Source organism: Ambystoma mexicanum, chromosome 6p (assembly GCF_040938575.1).
Source record: "Ambystoma mexicanum isolate Mex_15411 chromosome 6p, UKY_AmexF1_1, whole genome shotgun sequence".
NCBI classification, from domain to species: domain Eukaryota; kingdom Metazoa; phylum Chordata; class Amphibia; order Caudata; family Ambystomatidae; genus Ambystoma; species Ambystoma mexicanum.
This window is the reverse complement of record NC_090935.1, coordinates 1159900602-1159924350: the sequence shown is the minus strand read 5'-3', so window position 1 is coordinate 1159924350 and position 23749 is coordinate 1159900602. Positions and strand designations below refer to the sequence as shown.

At 43.3% G+C, this 23749-nt stretch overlaps 1 protein-coding gene across 1 annotated transcript in view; it reads right to left on the bottom strand.

The window, feature by feature from the left end:
- Positions 1 to 23749, bottom strand: part of SMC5 (structural maintenance of chromosomes 5) — a 1384551-nt gene that overhangs the window by 764434 nt on the left and 596368 nt on the right. Inside the window, exon 12 of the mRNA XM_069625793.1 lies at positions 17739 to 17833. Within this exon, the coding sequence (XP_069481894.1) occupies positions 17739 to 17833 (95 nt within the window). The remainder of the gene's footprint in view (positions 1 to 17738; positions 17834 to 23749) is intronic.

Sequence of the window (23749 nt, the reverse complement as noted above, 5' to 3'; positions counted from 1 at the left end):
AAACAACAACCAAGACATCCCCCAGCAATCCCCAGAGAGGACACTTCCTAGATCAAAACTGGGAATTGTTGAAATTAGACCAGAGGCAAACCAATTGACTTGGGGTGAACCTGGAATTTCAAAAGTAACATCTATAACAAAACTGAAGAACTCGTAACTCAAAGGAAGTGGTTTCTCATGTGCTTAGAGTGCCACAGAATTATAGAGCTGCTATTTAGGGCCCAGAACCAGAATGATATGACAAACATGCACAATGAAAGATAACCCTGCCCCCTCTAACTGAGCTAGGGCACACTAGAGCGTATGTCCTTCAGGACTCGCACAAACTTTCTTTGAACATTTAGGAGGAAAGTTGTGAAAGCGGGCTTCATGCCTCTCATTTCCAGCAGGTTAATATAGAGGCCTTGCTCCTCCCAAATCACTTATCAATGAAAGGCTGGACAACTGGACATCCACAACCAAATAGGGAAGCATCTGTTATTTGGGACTCTCAAAGGCAAAATAAGTCTCACTTGGTGGAGACGGTTAAATGGGAAGCCACTTCAGAAAATGTCACTGTGCATCTTCGCTGTTGATGTCTCAGGTTCCATCAGAACCTGGGACTCACTGGACCCCTGCAGATACCCAATATGGAGCATTGCACTCCTGCACAATTTGCACAATGCAAAATGCCACGAGATCCAGTAGGCTGAGAAACATCAAAGCCAGTACCAGAGGAGTTTGAAAGAAATCCATAGATGGCCTGGTAGATACCTGGTAGATACCTGCTAGATGCCTTGGACCCTCTGCAGCGTTGGAAAAGCCATTCTCAATAGTGTGCCCACAATCGTTCCGATAAATTGGGAGTCCAAAGAATAGAGGAGCTTGTAAGACCATAGCATTGATCAGACAGTCATCCATCTAGCAAAAGCAATGCACATGGTACGTCTCTCCTCAGATGAGCTATTACCACTTACAGCACTTTTGTGAACACCTACAAAATTGATGTTAACCCCTAAAGTCAGACTAATTGCAGGATCATCCTGTGGCACAAATGAATTGACACAAAAATAGACCCCGATTGTCACCATCTTGAAATGACGGACTTGTTCATTAAGCAAAAGTTTAGAATGTTTTGCAGACCAACCCTTTCCTTGGTGACGAGAGTGAATCTTTAACAATAGCCCAGAATACGCTTTAGGCTTGAAACTATGTCCTCGGTACAAATGTTACAATTATGGGAAGGTGGTCGGTAGGGAATTCTGAGAAAGGAAGTCAATAACCTACAAATGCTGTTAACCTAGTAATGCTGCCCACAGAAGACATACTACTTAAGCCTCCTGATTGGGAGAAGCTTAGATATAACTGGGTCCGAGAGCAAGGAAGCACTCATCAAGGCAGACCACAAGATGAAACGCTAAGTTTACTGGGTTGAAAATGCTACTGTTCAGGCATATGTCTTGCTTGAGAAAAAGAATGCCATAGAAAGGAAAATAAAATGATGATTTGATAGAGACTCCATTACAGGAGTCAACTAAAGCAAAGATTTTGTAGTTGTGCATGAAGAACAAATTACTTCTCTTTCAGTAATGTTCTTGATGTCATTCCCCTCACAGGTTTCTCATTTTAGAAAGATTATCCAGCATCAATCTGGAAAAAGTTTCAGCCACCAGTGGCTGCACTGCAGCGCTTCTCAGAATTGTTTACATCCTTGACTGCAGTATATATTGAGATAAGGCTCTGCCACATGACCTCAATTATGTATTTCCCCTCACACTTAAGACGATGAGGGACTTCAGAAATGCAAGTGGTGAAACAAGCTGTCCCAATAAAAGTGAGGGCAATGAAAAATCTGTGGGAGGAAGGATTAATCCAACAGAAAGTACATTAAGCAAGGGAAGCCATTTCTTCTAATGTATTCCTCTCTCCCACAGATTACTCACCTAAGAAAGGTTCCCCAAAGATGCCCAGAACTTGGACGCTGAAGGAGAGCATGAAACCATCAACTACACCAGAAAAAGCTGGAGCACCAAACACCCCAAAGCAGTAAGCCCACCCAACAAAGAATCCAGGCAGTGATGCTTAGATTCTTTACAGAGAACCATCTGGAGAGCATGCATAGTAACAGCCTACCTATCAGAACATTTGTGTAACCAACAAACAGCTGCTTATCGTTTCTGTGGTTCATCTGAAAGACATAGTAGCTGGGGGACATTTTGGGATCCAGACGCTAAATCATCTCCTCCACCTTCGATGTATGAGATGAAGGGTTGAACACAAACAGGAAGACCAATCCTCTGACATAAAATGGCCAAGAACCTTGGGTAAGGAAGGACAGTTTTACCTTTCATTTTCGCTCTGGAGAAGACAGTGCATGGAACTCACCTGCCTAGGGCAAGTGGTGGGGACTAGGAAAATCACCTAAGGGGCATGATTCCCAAGGCTCAAACAGAGGTACAGGAACAATAGTTGGCATGGTGGAAACTAGGTGGACAATCCTAGCAGAAACTGCAAGTGGGAAAGGAAAAAAAAGAACAAGCTATATTCAGGGGTACCCAAGAACACAAATAGCAGGCAGGTATGCTTTCACAGTGAATGGTAGCAATGGCCTCCTGGAAGGCTGCCGGGCACCCACCTGGCACCACCGAGATGTCTCCTAGATGCTGTAGCTCAACTCAAAGGACTTCGCAAATTCAACCACATCACTTCAACCATTCTCAAATTACATTGGCTCCTTCTATAAGCATATACCACCTCCAAATCCTGCTGCATCATCTAAAAAGACATCGCCCTCATGTCCCCGAGCTACCTCGCTGAGAAGCTCAGCATCTCAAGAGCCTATGGTCCTCCACGAGCCAGGACACTTGCAGACTTGCACTCCGTCAGTGCAGGAAAGAAAGAACTAGAAGGCAGGGCTTATCTAAACCCTAGACTATGGAAGCACCTCCCTGTCAATAACAGACTAGCCCCCTTAACTTACTTCCATATTTCAGGAAGGAGCTCAAGACCCTCCTCCTCAGTGAAGGCTCCTTCTTAATAGCTTAGTCTATCTAACTAGAGGCTGGGCAATTTGCTCCTCGGCCTTCCCATTCCTATATTGTTTGCTCCTTGCTCCCTTGCGAACTGCTTCCCTCACTGTGTACTCATGACTTTTAAAGCAGTCTGTTGATTTCCAAAGCTAGGTCTGCACTAAATACAGCAGAGCAAAAATTCCAGAATCTCAGAATCAGACAGCTCAAAAGGGACCAGAAACTTCTGTTGGGGCAGCAAGGAGTACCTGTAAGCCACCTCTCAGATCCTACTTCTTATACATAAGCCTTGCTGCAGTTATACACGAAAGAGGAGATTGACATAGTTTGGGTGGTGGACAGTGCCAGCCAACTGGGAGAGCAAATGCACCATCAAAGGAAGGTACCAGTAAGGACTGATGGACATAACCAAAAGTTCCAGTACAATGTCTTCCAGGCCTATCCCGCAGCAATCGGTATCATGGTGTACCTCAGCAGTCTCCTTAGACCCGGAGGAGTGAATGAAATCAGAGGGAACACAGAGGAGATCAAACTTACATTCAACAATCAATGTGTCCTCTTGAGCTCCCCGGGAGGTGAAATTCCTTGGCAGCTGTTTATACTTTTACCTTACCTACCGGCTGACTGGGCACTAAGATCCAGTATTTACATGGAGGTGACTGCGGGCATTAGCCTTGGAGCCACCCCCATCACTCCCAATTTAAAAACAGGGAGGCACTGAAGCGGCGATCCTGCTGCTTATAATTTTACCGTACCAACCGGCTGACTGCAGACTGCAAGATCCAGAACTCCACATGGCGGTAACTGTGGGCATTCAACTTGAAGCCACCCACCACTCCCAATTTAAAAACAGGGACTCGCTGAAACAGAGCTTCAACAGTGCGTTAGCGGCGCAAGTGATGCGCGCTAAGTGTGTCACCATAACGCCATCAGGAAGGAAGTCAATGAAAGGTGGTGGCGAAGCGATAGAACTACCTGGTGGAAACACACCAGTACCTTTGGAAGATCAAGGGAAGGCATCTCTGGTGGAAGTAGCTGAACTCTTTGGATGCGGGTTGCAGCAATCCTTTTCGGCATCCGCAAACTTATCCTGCCAACATAATTAAGGCTCCAATGAAGATACTTTTTTTCAGTTGATGGTAAAGATAAATAGTAAAAGTGAAATCTTTGAATTTCTCTTCCTCACTGGCCTGAAAATGACAGAGCCTGGAAAAGGTTTTAAACATACCGGAAGATAAGGTAGTTAAAGAAGTGCATAACTCTTCAGTCATGAATACATCCTCAGCCAAGTCACTGAGAGGAGAGGAGGGCCAAATAGAAAAGATCTGCAATGAATGAGAACATTTGCTGGTTGGAAATGACTAATATTAATGAGGTTCCGACAACAGTCTATAATGTCTCAATTGTTATTAAAAAGATAGCAAGGAGCAAATTCTGCAACTTATCAAGTTATGGATTTTCCTTTGTCATCTCAAGAGTTATTCTTTGAGCCAAATGTATTCTTAGAGTCTCAGGCTGTCCAGGAGAGGTTTGTAAGTTTAACAAATAATGCTAGTGCCATTAAGATTTTGAAACATCTATAACACAATACCTGGCCTTGGAGCAACTATTGACAGCAGTTATTGACACATTTGATAATATTGAGGTAAAACCTAACACAGAAGAATTGAGAGAACTTAAACTACATACAATGGGTGACAAGCAGTTAAGTTCATGCAACGAACTTCGGGAGAAATGTGTCCTCTTGGAGAATAAACTTGACAATCATATGGCATTACTTGAGGGTCTCAAGTAGGTGTGTGTGGGTATCTCAACTGGTTTTCCAACAATGATCGTCCCTGTGGAAAACTCTGGTCAATCTCTAAAAGATGATAATGAGGATGAAACATATAAGCAAATAATGAATGTCACAATAATTGAGGAGGAGCGAGTTGCCTCTAAAAGGGGGAAAATAATGAAATTTAGAAAAAGCACCCTTGTTTGTCAAGCCAATAAGTATAATAATTCTAATGAAGGAAAACAAAGAAAGACATTGCATCAAATTCTGACACAATGATCTTGCTGGAAGATACTGATGGGGAAATACACGGCAGCAAACTTGTTTACCATCGAAGAGGGGGTTGATGGCTGAGGTATGGCTGATAAATAGGACTCAAAGTGACAATTTGAATGAGATGATACAAAGGGAAAAAGGGAATCATCTTGTTATTGGGGAAGAAAATATACCGGGTATAGAATTATTTATGAAGGTAGAGAGTGCAGAATGGAAAACAAACAGGGGGAAAGCAAGGACATTAGAACATATATGACTCAGATGGCCGTTACAGACTCCCCTGTGAAAATGATGGATAATGCCAAGGTTGACAAGGGGTAGAGATGTGGAGCTAATTGAGTGTCATTTAATGATAAGTCACAGTCGAGAGGAGGAGAAAAGTCGAAGCCTAGTTAAGAACTCAACTAAAGTGACAGTGTGAACTATGACGGCAGGAAATGAATAAGTAGAACATTCTGTTCTTCTACTTAGCCACTTTTTAATGGATAGAACCCATCCCACAATCAACCGGAGGGTGAAGCTGCAAATATTACATAGCATCATACCTTGAAGTGTTGTGTCTAGTGACAATATACTAATGGCTGACCAGATGGAGGACAGTTTAGTGCCCCCTTCTAACATCGTATTTAGATCTAGTGATATACCGGCGTTTGCTAAGGGGTATGATGAAGATCTTTTTAAACATGGGTATGGTTGCAGGTTAGTAACCAAACCATGAAAAAACAGAAATGTTCCAAAAAGTTTAAACCAACATGAACACAAAGGGACAGGTTAGTATTGGGGACAGCATGCATTATGAGGGATTCTGGGACTGGATTCCAAAAGCTTACCTAGACAGCCCTGACACTGGTATACTTCTATATTCATGGACCACCAGAGGCTTTAGTCACTATTGGGATGTAAAAGTGCTTGTTGAGTCTTGTACATATGTTGCCATATTTTTGTTGCAGGAGACCAGGCTGGTGGATGAACTGGAGTTCGATGGAAAGCAATCCATCAATGTGCAGTGTGGCCTATGCATTTCTGTTGACAAAACTTGTATTATACATTTGTTGAGTACTGTATTTGATTTGGGAGGTATAATTGGAAAAGTTAAGGGAGATCATTTTGGAGTTATTGCAATTAATATACAACCTTCCAGGTACCAACAGACAATGATATATTATGCTCAGTTAAATCTATGTTGGATGAAGTTGATGACCACATGATGGTCATACCAGGAGGGGACTTCAATGCTAGTATACCCTTCGGTGGTATGAGATTTTGGTAACGATGTTCCTGATCTTACTCCTGAATACACTCAAAAGGGTCTCCTGGGAAAAATATCTGACATGAAATGGCTTTAGAATGTTAAATGGTTATTGCATGGTGACTTACATAGAGGTGTTGTGCGCATGGATGCGAGATATTCTACATTAGACTAGTTGTTTGTAAACCTCCCATGCATTGATAAGGTTGTTTATATGGCCATTGCCAAAAGGGACGGAAGTGATCATATGCGGTTGTGTGCATTAATACAGCATACACTGCCAATGGGAGATGTAGTTCCTTGTGGTGAGTTGGAAGTGAATAATGGACTTAACAGCATTGTATGGAACCAAGGAAATTTAAACAAGGCTAGCTCGATTGTAAGCTCAGAGTTCAATTCGTATTTCGTGGAAGAAGGTATGTATACTAAGACATAGCAGGAATTATGTCATTGAATAATTTGAAAAATTGTTTAATGGTTTTCATGCAAAGATGTTTCGGAAGAAATTTTGTGAGGGTGCCTCAGGCCAATTCATGCTTAAGCCCATGAATATGAGACAAGAGATAATGCCATGGTGCAGGAGGAAAAAAGATAATTAAGAAAGAATCCGCACACAGTGTCTCTTTATAATAAACCCAAGCAACATGAAGGTGCAACACATTTAGCAAGTGCAATCTCTTCTAGGAAGAAAACATGTGAGGTGGCTGAGAGTCTATCAAAGTAATAAGAAAAAAGAATTATGGATGGGAATGGTGAAAGCTTTATTGGAAAATAAGATTGTTTTGGAGTTGTATAATCTTCCTGCGGTTTTCGTGAATGGCATAGCGAGTTGAGTTTGGGAACACCACCTACCACATTAGGACAGCAATTAGATTAGAGTACAAATATAGGCACTAGGATAGACATTAAATGGTCTTGTAACCTGACCCTTAGAAGACTAATAGTTATTATTAGTAAATGTAATGCTTCTAGGGTGCTAGGGCCCAAGGGGACGTGTAATGCCCTTTTAAAATTAGATCCTTTATCATGTGCTAAAGTGCTTCTACAGGTGTTAAAGGCTATTCGTTAGATGGGAATAATACTGGCCTCCTGGCTGGACAGTATCATTTTACCAGTTTACAAAAAAAAGCAAAATATAGCGTGCAAGCATTGTTAAATATTCCTTCAAAAATGTTTGCTATAATTCTTCTGGATCAGCTTACTGCTATGCCTTATAATCAAACCGGATTTCAGAAGGGCATTGGTGTAGTTGGTAATTTGTCTGTGGCAGTCTACTCTCTTCACCACAGTCTTTCTACAGTTTCCTGCTTTTGTGGGTTGACCATAAAAACCCTTTCTAGCCGCGGAGTTGGCTGCTGAGTTGCAGTCTGTGGCAGTCTACTCTTCACCACAGTCTTTCTACAGTTTCCTGCTCTTGTGGGTTGACCATAAAAACCCTTTCTAACCACGGAGCGGCCACGGAGTTGGCTGCTAAGTTGCAGTCTGTGGCAGTCTACTCTTCACCAGAGTCTTTCTACAGTTTCCTGCTTTTGTGGGTTGACCATAAAAACCCTTTCTAACTGCGGAGCGGCCGCGGAGTTGGCTGCTAAGTTGCAGTCTACTCTCTTCACCACAGTCTTTCTACAGTTTCCTGCTTTTGTGGGTTGACCATAACAACCCTTTCTAACCGCAGAGCGGCCGCAGAGTTGGCTGCTGAGTTGCAGTCTGCGGCAGTCTACTCTTCACCACAGTCTTTCTACAGTTTCCTGCTTTTGTGGGTTGACCATAAAAACCCTTTCTAACCGCGGAGCGGCCGCGGAGTTGGCTGCTGAGTTGCAGTCTGTGGCAGTCCGTGTGAAGGCGGGGAAGGCGCCCCCTAACCAATATGGAAGACAGGCGGGGTGAAATGCCCGCTTCACCGCCGTCAGGAGGCGAAGACGAGGAGGCTCGGTGGATGAGAAGTTCAAGCTCAAGGCTTGTTACCCACAGATTTGACCTCCCCCGCCCACCTTCGGTGCGCCCCTCATTAAGATCAAAGCTCCCACAAAAACTGGGATTTCTAAATGGCAGCCCTCTAAAACATTCGGATCATGTGCTCCACAAAGAAGATCTGCGCCAGGGCAAGGGCGAAGTCCAAGCGCCCTGCCGAGGAAAGGACGCTCTTAGTGAAGGAGCACTGCAACCTCGATTCACTGCCGTAAAGGAGGTCTGTGAGGCCAGAGAGCGAAAAACGGCAAGAGAACTGGAGGAACCGTATGCATCGAAGTTCCCAGTGCAGCCGACCGAAGGGTGGGCAGCGAGGAAACTGCACACGGTCCCCAGACTTGGATCGCCTGCTAGAGCCCGGGAGGGCCCACACAAAACCAACTCGATCAGCATCCCACAACATACCGTAAACTTGGAGCCTGCTACTCCGGACAGCGCACGAAACAGCATGGCGAGTCCCAATCGGGGGTTGCCTGGTCGCAGAGACGGAGCACCGCCGACGCCAGTTTCTCCAGCAGCGAGCTTGCAGGAAATCGAGCCAGAAGCCCGCTTGACGGCAAACACGTTATCTGAAAAAAAGGAGGTTCGCGCCGAAATTCACGCGGACGAGAGCGAGGCTCCACTTCCTCATGGCGGTGGAGCCAAGGACCAACAGACAGAAGGTGTCAGGCCAAAAGAAGACTTTCAATTTGATACGCCAAAATCTCACTCAAGTAAAGTCAGTGCAGCCTCTTCCTCTGACCATCTGTCAACATTAAATGTTTAAAAAAAAACCACAAAAATACATATTTTCTAAAACAAAACAAAAAAAAAAAGCACAAAAATCAGAGGAAAAAGAAAGGAACATTGGACAATCTACCACATCAAAAAAATAAGAATTCTTCGGACAAGCTTCTGGCAAAGTCAGCAATCTGCAACTCGTTAAAAGCATATTTTGCCAGCTAAGGTAAACGGAAATATGACGTTCTCCTTGAACTGACAGATGCAGAAATGCTGGACGCAACGTCTGACCTAGCCGGTGGTCCAAAAGCATGCAAGTTTCCCTATATACCAAAAGAGGTTATTCCATATCTTGACGGTAAACAAAGTACACATGCCGACTTTTCTTCTCTTGAAACCCCCAAAGAAGCTCCCTCCGCACCATCGGATAGCCCAAGATGTGTTCCTTTCAATCTTTCTCCAACGAGCCAGCCCGTCCCCCCTTTAGAGAGCTCAATGACGTGCAGCCCCAAGGGGATCTTGCGCCCCCCGTTTGCACCTCAAACCATCGAGATCCAGACAATAGACAATGCAACAAAAGAGGGAGTTAAAGGCTCTCCTGCTGAGAAGCCACTCCCGCTCTCTGCTCAGACCCCAGTCAAAGCTCAACCATCACAGGGGCCACCAGCCGCCTTCCCAGAAAAAAAGTCCCACCAACCTAAGGTCCGAACTCCGCCTTCTATCCAACCTTGTAGCCCCAATACTCGACCCCGAAGGAAGAGCACAGGGGCGGGTCAAACAGAGGAAGTGACAAAGGAGACGCCACCGAAAAAGCGAGACCTGAGAACATTGATGTCAGCATTGACAATTTCGCTCGCTCCATTCGGAAAACTATACGAAGCTATAAATGATACGTTAAAGGATCGAACCACACTGATCGTAATGATCCATACCGAAATGACATATTTTGAAGGCTACATAACCGCCAAAGAAAAAGTTGACAGTGTAATATATGACAAAATTATAGGTGATTCAATACGAGCCAATCCTGCAATCTCAACTCCTTTACCCTACCCAATTCTAATGAAAGACTCAAGAGACTGTGCATCACAAACAGATCCAATTATTGAAAAAGGAATAGAATAGAGGAAGCAGACACAGTCAGTTGATAAGTGGACTTCAAACAAAATATGTTTTGATTTTGGGAAAAAGTCTACAACAAACCCAAAAATAAAAGAAAATACTGAACCCATCTGTCATTTTCTATTCGAAGGAGAAAAAAAAGGAATGGCCAAATCATGTCTGAAAGAGGCAGCTTTGAAACAAACTCACCTGCTAGTCCAGATGTGTACACCGAAAGCTTCAACAAAAGGAACACCAGTTCAGCCAAATAAACCGAATGGATCAATTAAAAACCCCTCCCTTCAAGTTCCAGAGCCTCAACCAATGCCTTCAGCTGCTCAGGCTCTGGAAAACAGCCAGACCCCTCAAGTGGAAAACAGAAAACTGGTTCCTAAGCCAAGCGTGTCCTGCGGTTCCCCAAAATCCCCAATCCAGGTCTGTCACTTTGTCAGAAGCCCCTCAAAGGCTACACAGGCACATTCTCCAATCACAGCTGAAGATTTCCTAAGAGATGAAGTGTCGATGAACATCACCGTCCACTCATCCCCTGAGAGTGGTAGTCAAAGCTACACTGACAAATGTGACCGGGAAAGACAAGTTTACAAACAACAATCATGTAATATCCCCAACATCAAAAAAACGTAGGACGCACAGTGAACACAAGAAGGAAAGGTTTAGTTCTAATCAGAGACATCCTAGAGGTCCGGATCCCATAAGAACGAAACCTGTGCCATTAAAAAGAAATTACGCAGAACTAAAATCACCAAAGAACATCGTTAATGATCGGAAAGATGACTTCAATTGGCACAAAAGATCAAAGGAACCCACTGAACAGAAAGGAAATAACCATTCCAGAGATGGAAGTTGGAATCAAAAAAATAGCTAAACAAAAAAGGCTCGCTTCTGCGACAGTTCTCAAGCTGGAACAGATCCCGGAAAACTTTGAGAAGATAACCCTAAATAGGGGTACGGTACTGAAAATCTTGAAACACACTAGAAATCTCGAAGATCTGAAGACCGATGATCTGATATTAGTTGAACCCTACCATAAAGGCCAGAAAGCAAAGGCTTACTTACATGTAAGCGCAGAAACCAAAGGCAGGTGGTCCAAAGAAGGCGAGGAAGACCTCCTGAGAAAAGGCTATTTTATTGCAGAGATAAAAAGAGGATCGAACGAAGGGAAATCTGAATCCAAGAAGCACATCGTCCCAACTGGGAAAATTCACTACAGGTCAAGAATAGAGCTCAACGCACAAAACCTGAGCCAGATTCCAAGTTGAGACTCGGCCCAACGGTTGGACAATATAGGCAAGACAAAGAACCGACTCTCCCCGAGCAGGAGACCCACAGAAAGCAACTTATACAGAACAAGTGAAAGACAAGGTGGTAGATCGCTTACCAAGAGAAGAACTTTGTCTTACTCAGAAAATAAGACTGAACATAAATTGTCTGACAGAAACCATAAACTCTTAAGACTCCCGGAATCTCCGGCAGCCAAAACCAACCTGTCAACATTCGCACCGATTAAACAGCTTTTGGCATGGCTCCCGAAAACCTCCTCAAGTCAATTAAAGAAATAGCAACAAATACCATCTAGTGATCGGGCGAAATCAATCAAAGACAGAGAAAGCCTAAAAGATCAAAGGCCGAAACCGGATCTTCGAACTCGAACGCTCAAAATGATGTCCTGGAACACCAGGGGCTTCGCTCACCTTACAAAACCTGGAGGAGTAAACCTTGGAGAATTTGATATTATTACCCTCCAAGAAACATGGCTCCTCACCCAGCCAACAATTGACGGCTTTGCAGTTGCAGTTTCCCCAGCTAACAAAGGTCGGCTGGGCCGTCCAACAGCCGGTCTTCTCGTGGCAGTCCGATCTGGTTCGGGTCTCTCAATTCGGAAGAAGCTTGCTGCCACTCAAACCCATCTAGCAATATTAATAAAGTGGGAACGATTGGACGGAAGAGCAACTCTATGATCTCCTCTTTGATTACCATAATCACAACTTATTGGAATCCTCAAGTCATCTCAGATAGACTCTTCCTTGCAACCATCGAAACTGAGATTGACGGTATTATGACCACCCAAAACAACCCACTAATTATCCTAAATGGGGATTTAAACGCCAAATGCCCGATCAGACCCTCAAGAAGCATTTTATCACGTCCAATAAGCCAGGTGGAAATCCGTGGCAAACAATGGCAATTACTTATGGACTCTAGAAACCTTCACAATATTGACCACTCGCTTCCTCAGGCGGTCTACGTCCCAACCTGGGAAAGAGGTGCACAGGAAGGGACCACAGACTACATATTTGTATCAGCAGCAATGCTGAGTCGAATTACATCTTTTGAAGTCATAAGGGTCGACGCAAGCGACCACAACATTCTGAAAATTACATGGCCGACTGAAGGCGAGGATAAAATGCAAATGCCAGAAAAAATGGAACCAAATGCCAAAGGCAATCGTCTAAGGCTCACAGCAAAACGAATCGAAGAACTTTCCAAAAACTATAAAACGCTCTGCCTACGGGAAAACAGGGAGTTATAAAACTCCACTGATTACCAGCCCTTATTGATTCCTTACAAGATACCCAGAAAGCTAAACAAAAAGCTCACTCAGCAACCATTACACATTTACGACAAAGAACTGGTAATGAAACGTTGTATCCTGAGAAATCTGAAGAAATTGGGAGCAACTTCTGAATCAGAAGGACCAAGAGAACTTTATTTGAATGAACAAAAGCAGTATAAATCTTGGCTACGATTCAGGCGAATTTTCCTCTATCAACAGGACTCAGAAGAAATGCTGAGAAAACTGGCAGATAAGAATTCAGGTGCTTTCTGGCAATTATTAAGGAACACAGAATATAGGGCAACCGCAAAAGGGTTGAATAATGTCCCATAAGAAGCCTGGAAATTACATTTCACCAAGATATTCCAGCTCCCCAGGCAAATTACAGTCGTTCCAGGGCCCGAGTCAAGATCAATTAACTGGGAGGATTTCTCAAATGATAGAAGACATCGTACTGGCCATCAAGCGACTTAAATCTTCCAGAGCTCCAGGCCCGGACGGAATCACTAATATAGACCTGAAAAACTATCCGGAGTCGTGGGCGAGCTTCATTGGGCAGGTATTAAAAAAATGCTGTACCACAAGATCGATTCCGAACTCCTGGCGCTCTGCAGTGATCGCCCCTATATACAAAAAAGGAGATAGAACGGATCCAAGAAATTACCGTCCTATTGCGCTCTTGGACACAATTGCCAAGCTCTACGGATCCTTCCTCCTAAAAAGTTTCCAAACTTGAGCTAAAACAGCCCCGTGCCGCGACCCATTCCAATCAGGGTTTATGAAAAACTCGGGGACAACAGCTAACATCATGATGTTGAGTGTCATAAAGGCCAAACTCACGCCAGGACCAGGGAAAGTATACCTGGCTTTTATAGATCTCAGCCAAGCCTTTGACCAAATAGATAGAACTCTGCTATGGTCAAAACTTGATAAATGGAAGTGCCCAAACAACATTCTCGACCCAATAAAGGCCTTTCACGATAAGACATCAATTAGGGTCAAGCTGGACCATGCAGGCAAGCTCTCTGAAGAAATTCCGACTCTCAGAGGGGTGAAACAGGGCTGCCCACTGGCCCCGGTCCTATTTATCTCCTTCCTTGGCGACCTCAAAGAATATTCTGGAACGATAAGATCTTTTCCTCCGAAAATTGGAAACATACCTGTGACTCGTTTATTATACGCCAATGATATCATTCTTCTCGACCAAACTGAAATTGGACTTCAAAGGCAGCTCGACAACTTGGCCAAATACATTACAAACAATAACTTAGAGATAAAGGGGAGAAAACAAAAATCCTGATCCTTGGACAGTTGCCAAGTAAGAACTCAAAAAACTTCAGATGGCACATTGAAAACTCGTCCATAGAAGTGGTGAAACTCTTCAAATACCTGGGGCTGATAATAATAATAATAATAATTAGGCATTTATATAGCGCTACAAACCCTCAGGTATCTGAGCGCTGCGTATTACCACCCACGGTGTGTGGTACTCATTTATCGACCTCGGAAGGATGAAAGGCTGAGTTTGGCCCCGCCGGGATTCGAACCTGCTAACAGGCTCTGCACGGATGTCAAAGCGAGCGCTCTACTCGCTGTGCTACTTGACTGGACAACTCAAAATTTGAGACCTCGATGCAACTTGTAAGTGCATCTACTGATAAGACTTGTAAACTCACCACACAGGCAAGAATAATCGACAGAAAATATGGATGTTTCTTGCTTCTACCGGCCATAAAATGTTATAAAGGCAAAGTTATACCAAGTTTGGCATATGATTGTGAGGCAATGCCAGCGATCGCTCGCGTGATTTGGCCAAAGCTGGAAGCTTATTTTTGGCGAAAAGTCCTCCAGCTTCCTAGTTCTACCTCCATTTTGATCATCAGAAGAGAACTGGGAATTCTCTCCTTGAAAGCAGCTATAGAGGCAGGAGAAATGGCGCTTTTCAGGAAAATAATAATGCAGGAATCACCGCCTTTATACAATATAATCAAATCAGAAATCGCGGGAGGAAGGAGCAAGACTCTTACCATCTGGGCAGCCAAGCAGCGAGCACACCTGGTCAACAGTGGATGCTGTGAAGACGAATTGATTCGAAACCCCACAAAAATAAAACGGAAAATGGACCAATTGGACTGCATAGAGACTCTTACACTAGCAGGTAAAAATAAACTCCTCACCCACTTGAACTTCCAGCCCCAAACATTACACTCACCTAATGAAGTCCTAAAAAGATTTCCGGACAAGGCTCTAAGATCCATTTTTCTGCAATTTCGTCTTAATCTACTTCCGACCAACGAAATAAGGGCCATTAGGGACAATCACAAACAAACCTTTGCCGCTTATGTGAAACGGAACATGAAACTGAATCAATAAAGCCCCTCCTGATGCATTGTTCCAAAACGAAAAAATTGAGAAGAGCGTATTTGAGATCGCTGATTAACCCTAACTCCCTGTACGAAGAAGAAGTTTGGTGGAATTGACTAATGAGCGGATCTAGGACAACATGGTCAATAGCGACCGCCAAAATTTTTGATATAGCCCTAGAGGCATGCTCCCTTAAAACAAATGAAGAGTGACTAGGCTCCGACTACTAAAAGGTCTAAACCCAAACTGGAACCTGAACCTAAAAACTCTGACTTTCAGAAAGGAACTTTTAAGTTGCAACAAGGTAGGAACAAAAAAAAAAAAGGAAGGAAAAAAGAAATATTGAAGTCTTCATCTTCTTTTGCAAAATCATTGAATTGATAAATGCAAATAATAAAAAAAAAAGAATTTATTGACACTGATCAGTATTGTTGAATACTCGTGGTACAGGCATAGGCTTCCGGTTTAGGTAGCGTGCATCGACTATTCAGCATTTTCCCTTGTTCCCACCATGGTTGTGAAGTGCTTTGAAACACATTGTGTATAGGCACTATATAAATATATCATATCATATTGAATTAAAATACACGGGTGCGAGTCGGCCTGGATCGGGCAGGTGAGGTTACAAACTGGATTAAGACGACAAGGGGAGTTAAGCAGGAATGTATACCTGCGCCCTGCTTGTTTACCCTATACCTATCTGATCTGCAAGAGGCTACGAACATGTCCTGCAAAATTTAGCAGTTCAATTTAACCATATGCCATCCTTGGCATGTTTTGGGCAGGCGGGTTGGTATCCCACTTGGGACTAGATATTGGTGTCTGTGGAGGATTAGAAATAGAAACCACACAGCATTTAGTGTTGGAATGTACTAGCCTTAGTTACTTAAGGCAGCAATTTTAAAGAAGATATAGTAATGAAATTGCTTGTTTTGATCTGCAATTGTTGTGGTCGAGATTTCTAAATGGAGATTATTATAATTTAATGTTTATGTGATCCAGTTTTGTGAAAGAATATTTGAGATACTGAGTGATCTTTATGATAACTGATAGCTTGTATAATATTTTCTTTGTATAGATGTGCTTTATGGTATTGGATCTCTATATTTAAATTTGATGTATGATCATTTTTTATTTTTTGTGCGCGTTGTGTTCCGACGACCGATACATTGTGTATTCTAATTGTATTGTATGATAATTTATTATCAAATGTTATTTATGTATTGTGTATAAGGCCTTTTATAATTGCCACATGTATGCAAATAAAAAAAAAAAAAATCCTTGGAGTAGAACTTGCACTTGAGGATGAGAGTGGAGGAGAGGTCCACCTGGGGGGGTGAAGAGGGGGGCACCCCAACAAGAGAAGATCTTGTCCAGAACTTTGTGATATAGCTTTCACTGTGGGAGACAGAGCAATGTTTTACATACTGGCATGATAGTTTGAATATAGGAAGACATTATTATCCAGAGCCCAGAACCACAGTGGCATATCTACCCTGCACAGAGGGAGCAACCCACGCTGTCACGCTTACCTCTGGTGCCCTGCAGGAGTGCCTGGTCTGTACCGATGCATAGCCCCCTCGCTGGCTGCCTTCACCCTGAAGTTTTCTGCTGGCTAGTTCTGGTCCCCTAGGAACTTGAACCTCAGAACGATTGCGACCCAGGTGACCCACAAGAAGTACAATTGGCCTATGTTGAAGTGGGGCCCACCAGCCAGCCGAGAAAACTGCAAAGATGGCTCCTGGAAGAGGGTAGAAACCTACCCATCGAGCAGATTGCAACAGCAAGCACACAGAGAGAAATATATATGTCTCTCTCTCTCTCTCTCTCTCTCTCTCTCTCTCTCTCTCTCAGAAGGTCTGGTGAAGCCCCTTAGCCCCTTCCCCATCTGGCCACCTGATGTCTTCCAGATACACATGGGCTAGTAGCTTTGGGCAGACATCAGGAATGAACAATTCAAGTCTTGCACAGCATTTGGCTTGCTTGCTTGAAGGCTGAAATACAGTAGCAAGTGGTCAAACCAATGTATGATCTAATCTTGAGCAGCTATTAAAATAGAATAGCTTGAACCCCTTGATGTCAGAAGCTGGAGCGGACATTGGTGATTGGTTCCCTGGTAGAGCAAACCCCACTGCAGCCATATGGGTTAGGCTCTTTGAAATTTGAGAGACTCAAGACATCTTGTGCAAAGGAAATACGATCGGTGAAGTAGACCTTGGCCTTCTCATCTCCAACTTTCCTAACCTTTTGTAAAACTGGCTGTGGAATGTCTGGTGTTTTCTCTGTGGCCAGACTGCAAATACTTAACCATTCATTTACTTTGGTTTTTAATCGAGGATGTAGATAACTGAAGTGGCAAAAATCTGAAGCAAAATTCTAATCTGCATTAAACTGACTAATTACACACTACTGGGAAAAGGGCCTAAGACTTTAATTATTGCAATCGCTAGCATAGGTTGGATTTTTACTTCAGATGTAAGATCAACAATTTTGTTTGCCCCATTTATGGACCATTATCTTTATTTTTCTTTAAAATTAAAAAAAGACGAAGTGAGACGAAACAATCCTTCACTTTGATGGCTGCGATGACCGCATGATAAATATATTCAAAACAACCACACTATTCCTTATTTAAGCACGGGACAAAATATGCATTTTCACTATTACCAGATCGGTTGTACTGGATTGACTCTTAAAACTTACTCCAGTTCCTTGATGTTTCTTTGAGGTCGCTGTTCTTCACACGGCTCATCAGGTGCACATACAGCATTTACTTTTAACCTCTGATTGTCGCGTACCTAAATAAAAACAGAGAACTTTAAGTGAATTCACTGTGGACAACAGACAATACGTTAACTTGCATTTGTCAACTGACAACATAGAACATAACATTTCAAGCTTCATGTCTCAGAATTTGCCAACATACCATTGTGCCCAACTAGCTGAAGCTTTTGGGGGTCATTTATTTTTTATTAGACAGTAGCAGTAATCTCAACTGTCAGGGTCCATGCGTTGGAAATCACTTATCAAAAAGAAAAATACAGTAAACCTATTAATGCGGCACATTTCTCATATAGGGCAAGGGAATCGGAAAAATTGAGAACAAAAACGTATTCTAGGGAGTCAATATCAAATTTAAGCTTCAATCCAATGGAAGTCCCAAGACCTGGAAGACAGAATGAGGGTGGCCCATTCATCCAATTCCCAGTTGACCACGTACGGTTTTACATTAACAAATAAGCCTTGTTGTAATCTTTTAAATTTAAGTATTGGGTCAAAATAGTGTGCAGTGATTAAAACTACCTTAATTAGGTAGTTATACGTTTGGGCAACTTTTTTGTGAGGCACATAGCAACATGTGTAATTTCAACCAAGTCACTTTGCACAGCGGCACCAAGTAACCGTGAGTAGCTATTCAACTGTAGTTCAGAGCCAAATGGGCAATGCACTGTGGCTTAAAATTTCTAGAGCTACATTTGTGGAAGGTGGCAATGGTGTTGGGCCCTTGTAATGTGCCCTATCTTTAATCATCAACAAGCATTTTCATAACAAGGGCCTGTGTATTTCACATTTGTGAAGATGCAGAAATGCGGCAAATTGTTCCATTACTAGGTCAGTGAAAACCCCTTTGTATATTGCATGCATTTGATCCGTGGAAGGTTGAACTTGTCCATCAATTCACACCACTGCAGGCGATTCAAAGTATTATGGGCAGTTTCCATGAAAGAGTGTTTGGCAGGAAAGTCAAGCGTGTATCTGATGCAGTGAGGTGGGAGCATTAGTTTCACTGTCCTAAAGCAATTGCTTAATTTTTTAACAGTTTGTGTGTAAATCGGAGAACACATAGCTGGACTGTTCTTGCGTTCAAAGATGGCTTCTTAATCATGGAGGTTCCAAATCTTCGCTATGTGTGTATGGGGCAGAGCCCTAGAGGGGCCAACGTCTTTCTGAAGACATACAGGAACCCTGCTGTTGGTCTCTGACCTCTCCTTCAGCTTCCCCACCAGTTTAATGTTGCATCAAGGAGGCTACTTGTGTTTCCAACAAGTTTAGTGTACTCTCAAGGTTAGATACCTTAGTTTCAACGTATGTCCCCCTTTCAGTGATCTTCTGAAGGTGATGTATGATGAACAAAGGACAACTCTCTACTAATTTCTGGCCCAGTTCCTTACAGAAGTCTAATAGCTGCTACGATTTCTTGTTTCTGTGGCATAGGGAGATACTAGTGAGGTTAAGATGGGAGTGTAGGATCATGCCCTGGTCTCTGGGTTGGGTGTATGCCTCCATCTTTGCCTGCTTACCAATTCGCGCAGGCCCACCTCTACTCATGCTATCCCTGTAGCAAATCAATGCAGCAGAAAGGCACAGGACAGGGAAGCTCTGACACTTTGTGGGAGAAGAAACCTATGTATGTGATACAAGGACAGTGTGTGCAAAGAGGAGTATTGCTTCCTGCAGAGATTCCTGGACACAGGCTTGTGCCCTTCACCAACTACTGACATTATTTGTCAAGGTTCATTTCCAATGGTACTGCAAAGTTTGTAACAATGTGAACTAAAGCAGCGCATCATCACTAACGAGCATAAGCATTCATGTTTTCATAGCATGTTTTCATACCCATGAAAAAGATGTCACTTAGTACAACTCAGTGCGAACTTTGAATTCTTACTATATGCACTGTTAACATGCAGTGGGTCAGGGGGAAGGAGGACCAGAATGTGTAAAGCTTGTGCTGTGGGCATTTCACTAAGAACCTGTTCACAATGCCAAGGACATCTATAGAGTTGTTTGCTGTGCTGGATCCAATTACTTTAAGGAATCATTAACTGTTCATAGAGCGCAGTGTTTGACCTACAAAGCATATGAAATTAATTCGACTCCCAGACCCTCTTGTGCCTCGAGGCCATGCTCTGCAAACTGCTCCGCAGGCAATGTTAGCCCTGTTTCTCTGATGAAGCCACGCTACTAGGATCCTAAAACATGATCACCATACAAAGTGCGCAGGCACAGTAGAGGTCCCAGCCAAGCCAGTGTGCTCACCACCCCCCTTTCTTCTAAACATAACATGGCTGCACAGAATATGTACATGGACACCAGTTCTTGGAAGCAAGCTTCTATTCTACTTCAGCCCCAGGATACACTCAAACGTTCTGGTTCAAATCTCAGACCTGCACAGGGCATAAAAGCAGAAGGGGCATTCATCCAGGACACTATTGATACCAGTTATCAGTGGGAAAGGCAAAGCTGTGCCATATAAGTGTTGTGAAGGCATCATGAAGCAAGACAGACAACAGATTCACTTTTCTAAATAAAATGGCTAATGTTTCTTTATGTCAGTATGGAGTAAGGCCTAACTTGCCCTATGCTGAGGTGGGATTTCCCCACCTAAAGAAACTAAGGATAGTCTGTGTCAAAAAGTTAAACTCAAAAGTCAGTCTGTGTCCAAAACCTATACTTGCCAACAATTAAAGATATACAATGTGTAGGGATGCCAGCAACACAAGAAACAGTGTTCAAAATAAAGTTCTCGTCTTCTTGCAGCTCCTGGCTTGCTTTCCAGCTCCCCCCAAACCCTGCCCCAGTTCAAAACAGTTCCAAAAGGCTTTGGGTGCCCCTTCCCCAAGAGTTCAGCTCTTCCAGCTTCAAAACTACAATAAGTTCAGAATCTCTTGGCTTTCAATAAAAATTCCAGTTCAACTTTGTAACCATACAAAAAGAGGTCTTGGAGCCTCTCTACCGAGAATAAACATGGCCAAATAACCTGTTCTTTGGGAAGGTGCCCACTCGGGAGGGTTGGCAACCATGTTTTAGCTCACTGTACCTTTCACAGAGGAGAAATATCCAATTGCAGATCAGTCTTTGTCCCACCCACTTGGGCAGTCCAGCACCGAAATACTAGGCAATTCTTCTCTGAACAAGAGTACCAACAGCAAGTCAGGCCTCATCGGTGAGGTGAGGTGAGACTGTACCTCCCCTAAGCACAGTGAGCAAGGGGTCCATGTCCGGATAACCCTGGGTAACTTAGGGTGAAACCCCAAGTTCCTAAACATACAAAAAGAGGTCTGGGAGCCCCTCTACCGAGAGTACCAAACGTCACTCAAGATGAGTCCCGACTAGGCCGAAACATGTGTCTGGGGTTGCTGTTGGTACTCTTGTTCAGAGAAGAATTACCTAGCATTTCGGTGCTGGACTGCCCAAGTGGGTGGGACAAAGACTGATTTGCAAATAGATATTTCGCCTCTGTGAAAGGTACAGGGAGCTAAAATGTGGCTGCGGACTCTCAGGTGGGTACCTTCCCATAGAACAGGTCAATTGGTCATGTCCATTCTCGCAGAGGGGCCCCATAGCTATTTTTGTGAACTTTGTAACCATTCAGGCTTTTCAATAGTTCATACAGATTGTTCTTTCCTTCAATCACTTCATCACTTGTTATACAATACAACTTCTGTAGCTTGGCTTTTCCTTGGCTCTTTCCAAGTAGGGGGTCACTCGGGCCAGGCGCAGTTGTCGGACCACATGGCAGAGGTGTTGCTAGCAGGGGGCTAAAGCCCCGGGTCTTTTGGTTGGAGCCCCGGATAGAAGCTCAATGGATACAACCAAAGGGATAGCTAGCACCAATTCCCAACAGTCCTGACAATAGCGTAGCCCTGGATCTTATCCAGACCTAGCAACACTCCTGCCACAGTGTCCCACAACTCCGGCTGTGGACACATGGCACAGGGGATTGCAGGTGTCTCGACCCTCTCGTGGTACGCTTAGGCCCCGCCGTCTCGCTCCAAGAGCGATGGGCTTTCTCTGGCCACCTAAGAGAAGTTACAGGGGGAGTAGATGGGAGGATGCCTGAAGGTTCCAAACAGTGTGCATTACCGTAGCCTGTGATGGTATCACAAGAATCTGTAGCTGGTGCCATTCCTCCGCTGCCAGTTGGTACAGAGGTATTTGCTCTGCATGTAGGTGCCAGAGTGTGAGTTTCCTGTTGAGATTATCCCCTATAACCAGGATTGTACAAATTGCTAATCAGAGCTCGGCGGAACACAACTACATAGGTACAGCCACACTCCCTGCCACTAGCTAGAAATGAATCTCTTCTATTTAACAAAAACCTGAAAAGAAGCACATCAACTACATACTCAGAGGGTTGTTAGAAAGTTCGGAAAAACAATTGAACATTATCCCTTCACTCTATTGCTTACACAAGATTTTGCTTTCCCAAAAGGATGCCAAAGTGTGCTGGGATTTAAAACGAATTTAAGATATTCAACTATGACTTTTGCAGAAAACTCTCTATACTTTATTTTACAAAAAATATGCTATTACAATTCAATCCATATTCTGGGGTGTCCAACCCAAGATCTGTGGTTTGGTTCGGGTCCATCAAACCCCTCCATCAGTCCCGCGAAGGAAACCCCAGCAGCAAGGATAAGAAACAAATATACATTTCTCCTAAGTGCAACCCTTTTTTCTATAGGGTGCACAGTTTTCTGATGAGCACACGCATTGTTTGCCGGTGTAAAACGCTCCTATCTTCTGTTGTTAATATGGTAGTTGGAGTTTTTAAATATTTCATCTGTTCCTTTACAGACATATTTTGTAAATAGTATGGCATTTTATCCGAACCTTTCTGAAATGCATGGCAGAAAAGGCACCATTGCCACCTAGGATTGTAAAAGATTCCTCAGCAGGGGAATCCCCTATGAAACCTAGATAGTGGTTTCAGGTGGATTCACTTTGCTTGTGCAAATTGAGAAAATATTTATGTTTCAGCACTTTAAAAACGCATGTTTCTCCACTGAGTATCACTGTGCTTTTCCATTTCATAGATCCAACGGTGTTGCCGATAGAAGGTGAATCTGAATCCACACCCCCATTTCTGATTAAACTTGACATCCCCGATATAATTCCAGGTATAGTACAACGTTTTATTCACAGGTACATTTTAAAATGCTTGTTCTCTGGAGTTAACAGTTAAACAAAAGGATCATGATAACCAAAAAGAAGGTGTTGGTGTGGGGGGAGTTCAGATGGGTCTGATCATATTCAATGCACATCTTAGGAACAGTGAACCTACTTACAACAAAACATTATAGACCACTTACAAAAATCTAGACCAGATCTTTCTATGTTTATGGAGGACACCCTAAATTCAGACATCACTCAATTGTGGCAGTCTATTTGACTCATATCCTTCATTCAGCCAGCAAGGGTTTTATTTCTCACTTCTGCACATGGAGTATAATTCTCTTGCGCAGCATCAACACCCTTGCTCCAGTTACAATCAACCCTACAGATTTTTCCACAGTTACATCATGAATTATGCATTAACCGTTCCTCAAACCGTCAAATCAGCACAGGATATCCTACAATCTCTTGCAAACCTCAACCTCAGCCGAAAATAGCGGTCTACCACAATGCCAAAGGACACAAAACAGATCACTGTCCTCATCGACACATGGCACTTACTGGCCTATATCAATCCTGATCTAGTCGGCTAGGAGACCAATATTTCCAATAAAAGATTTGTTGATGTGTATATACACGAACATCTGGTCCATACTCTACAAAACTCAGTTCACCCCAATTGGGTAGAGTCAATTCTATATGTATTTACAAACATGTGGGAGCCCCAGTACAGAGTACAAACAGGGTTAAAAAAAAAACTTGCTCTGTGGTATTTTCAGGAGGGACTACAGCCGTGCTCATCTCACTGTACCTTT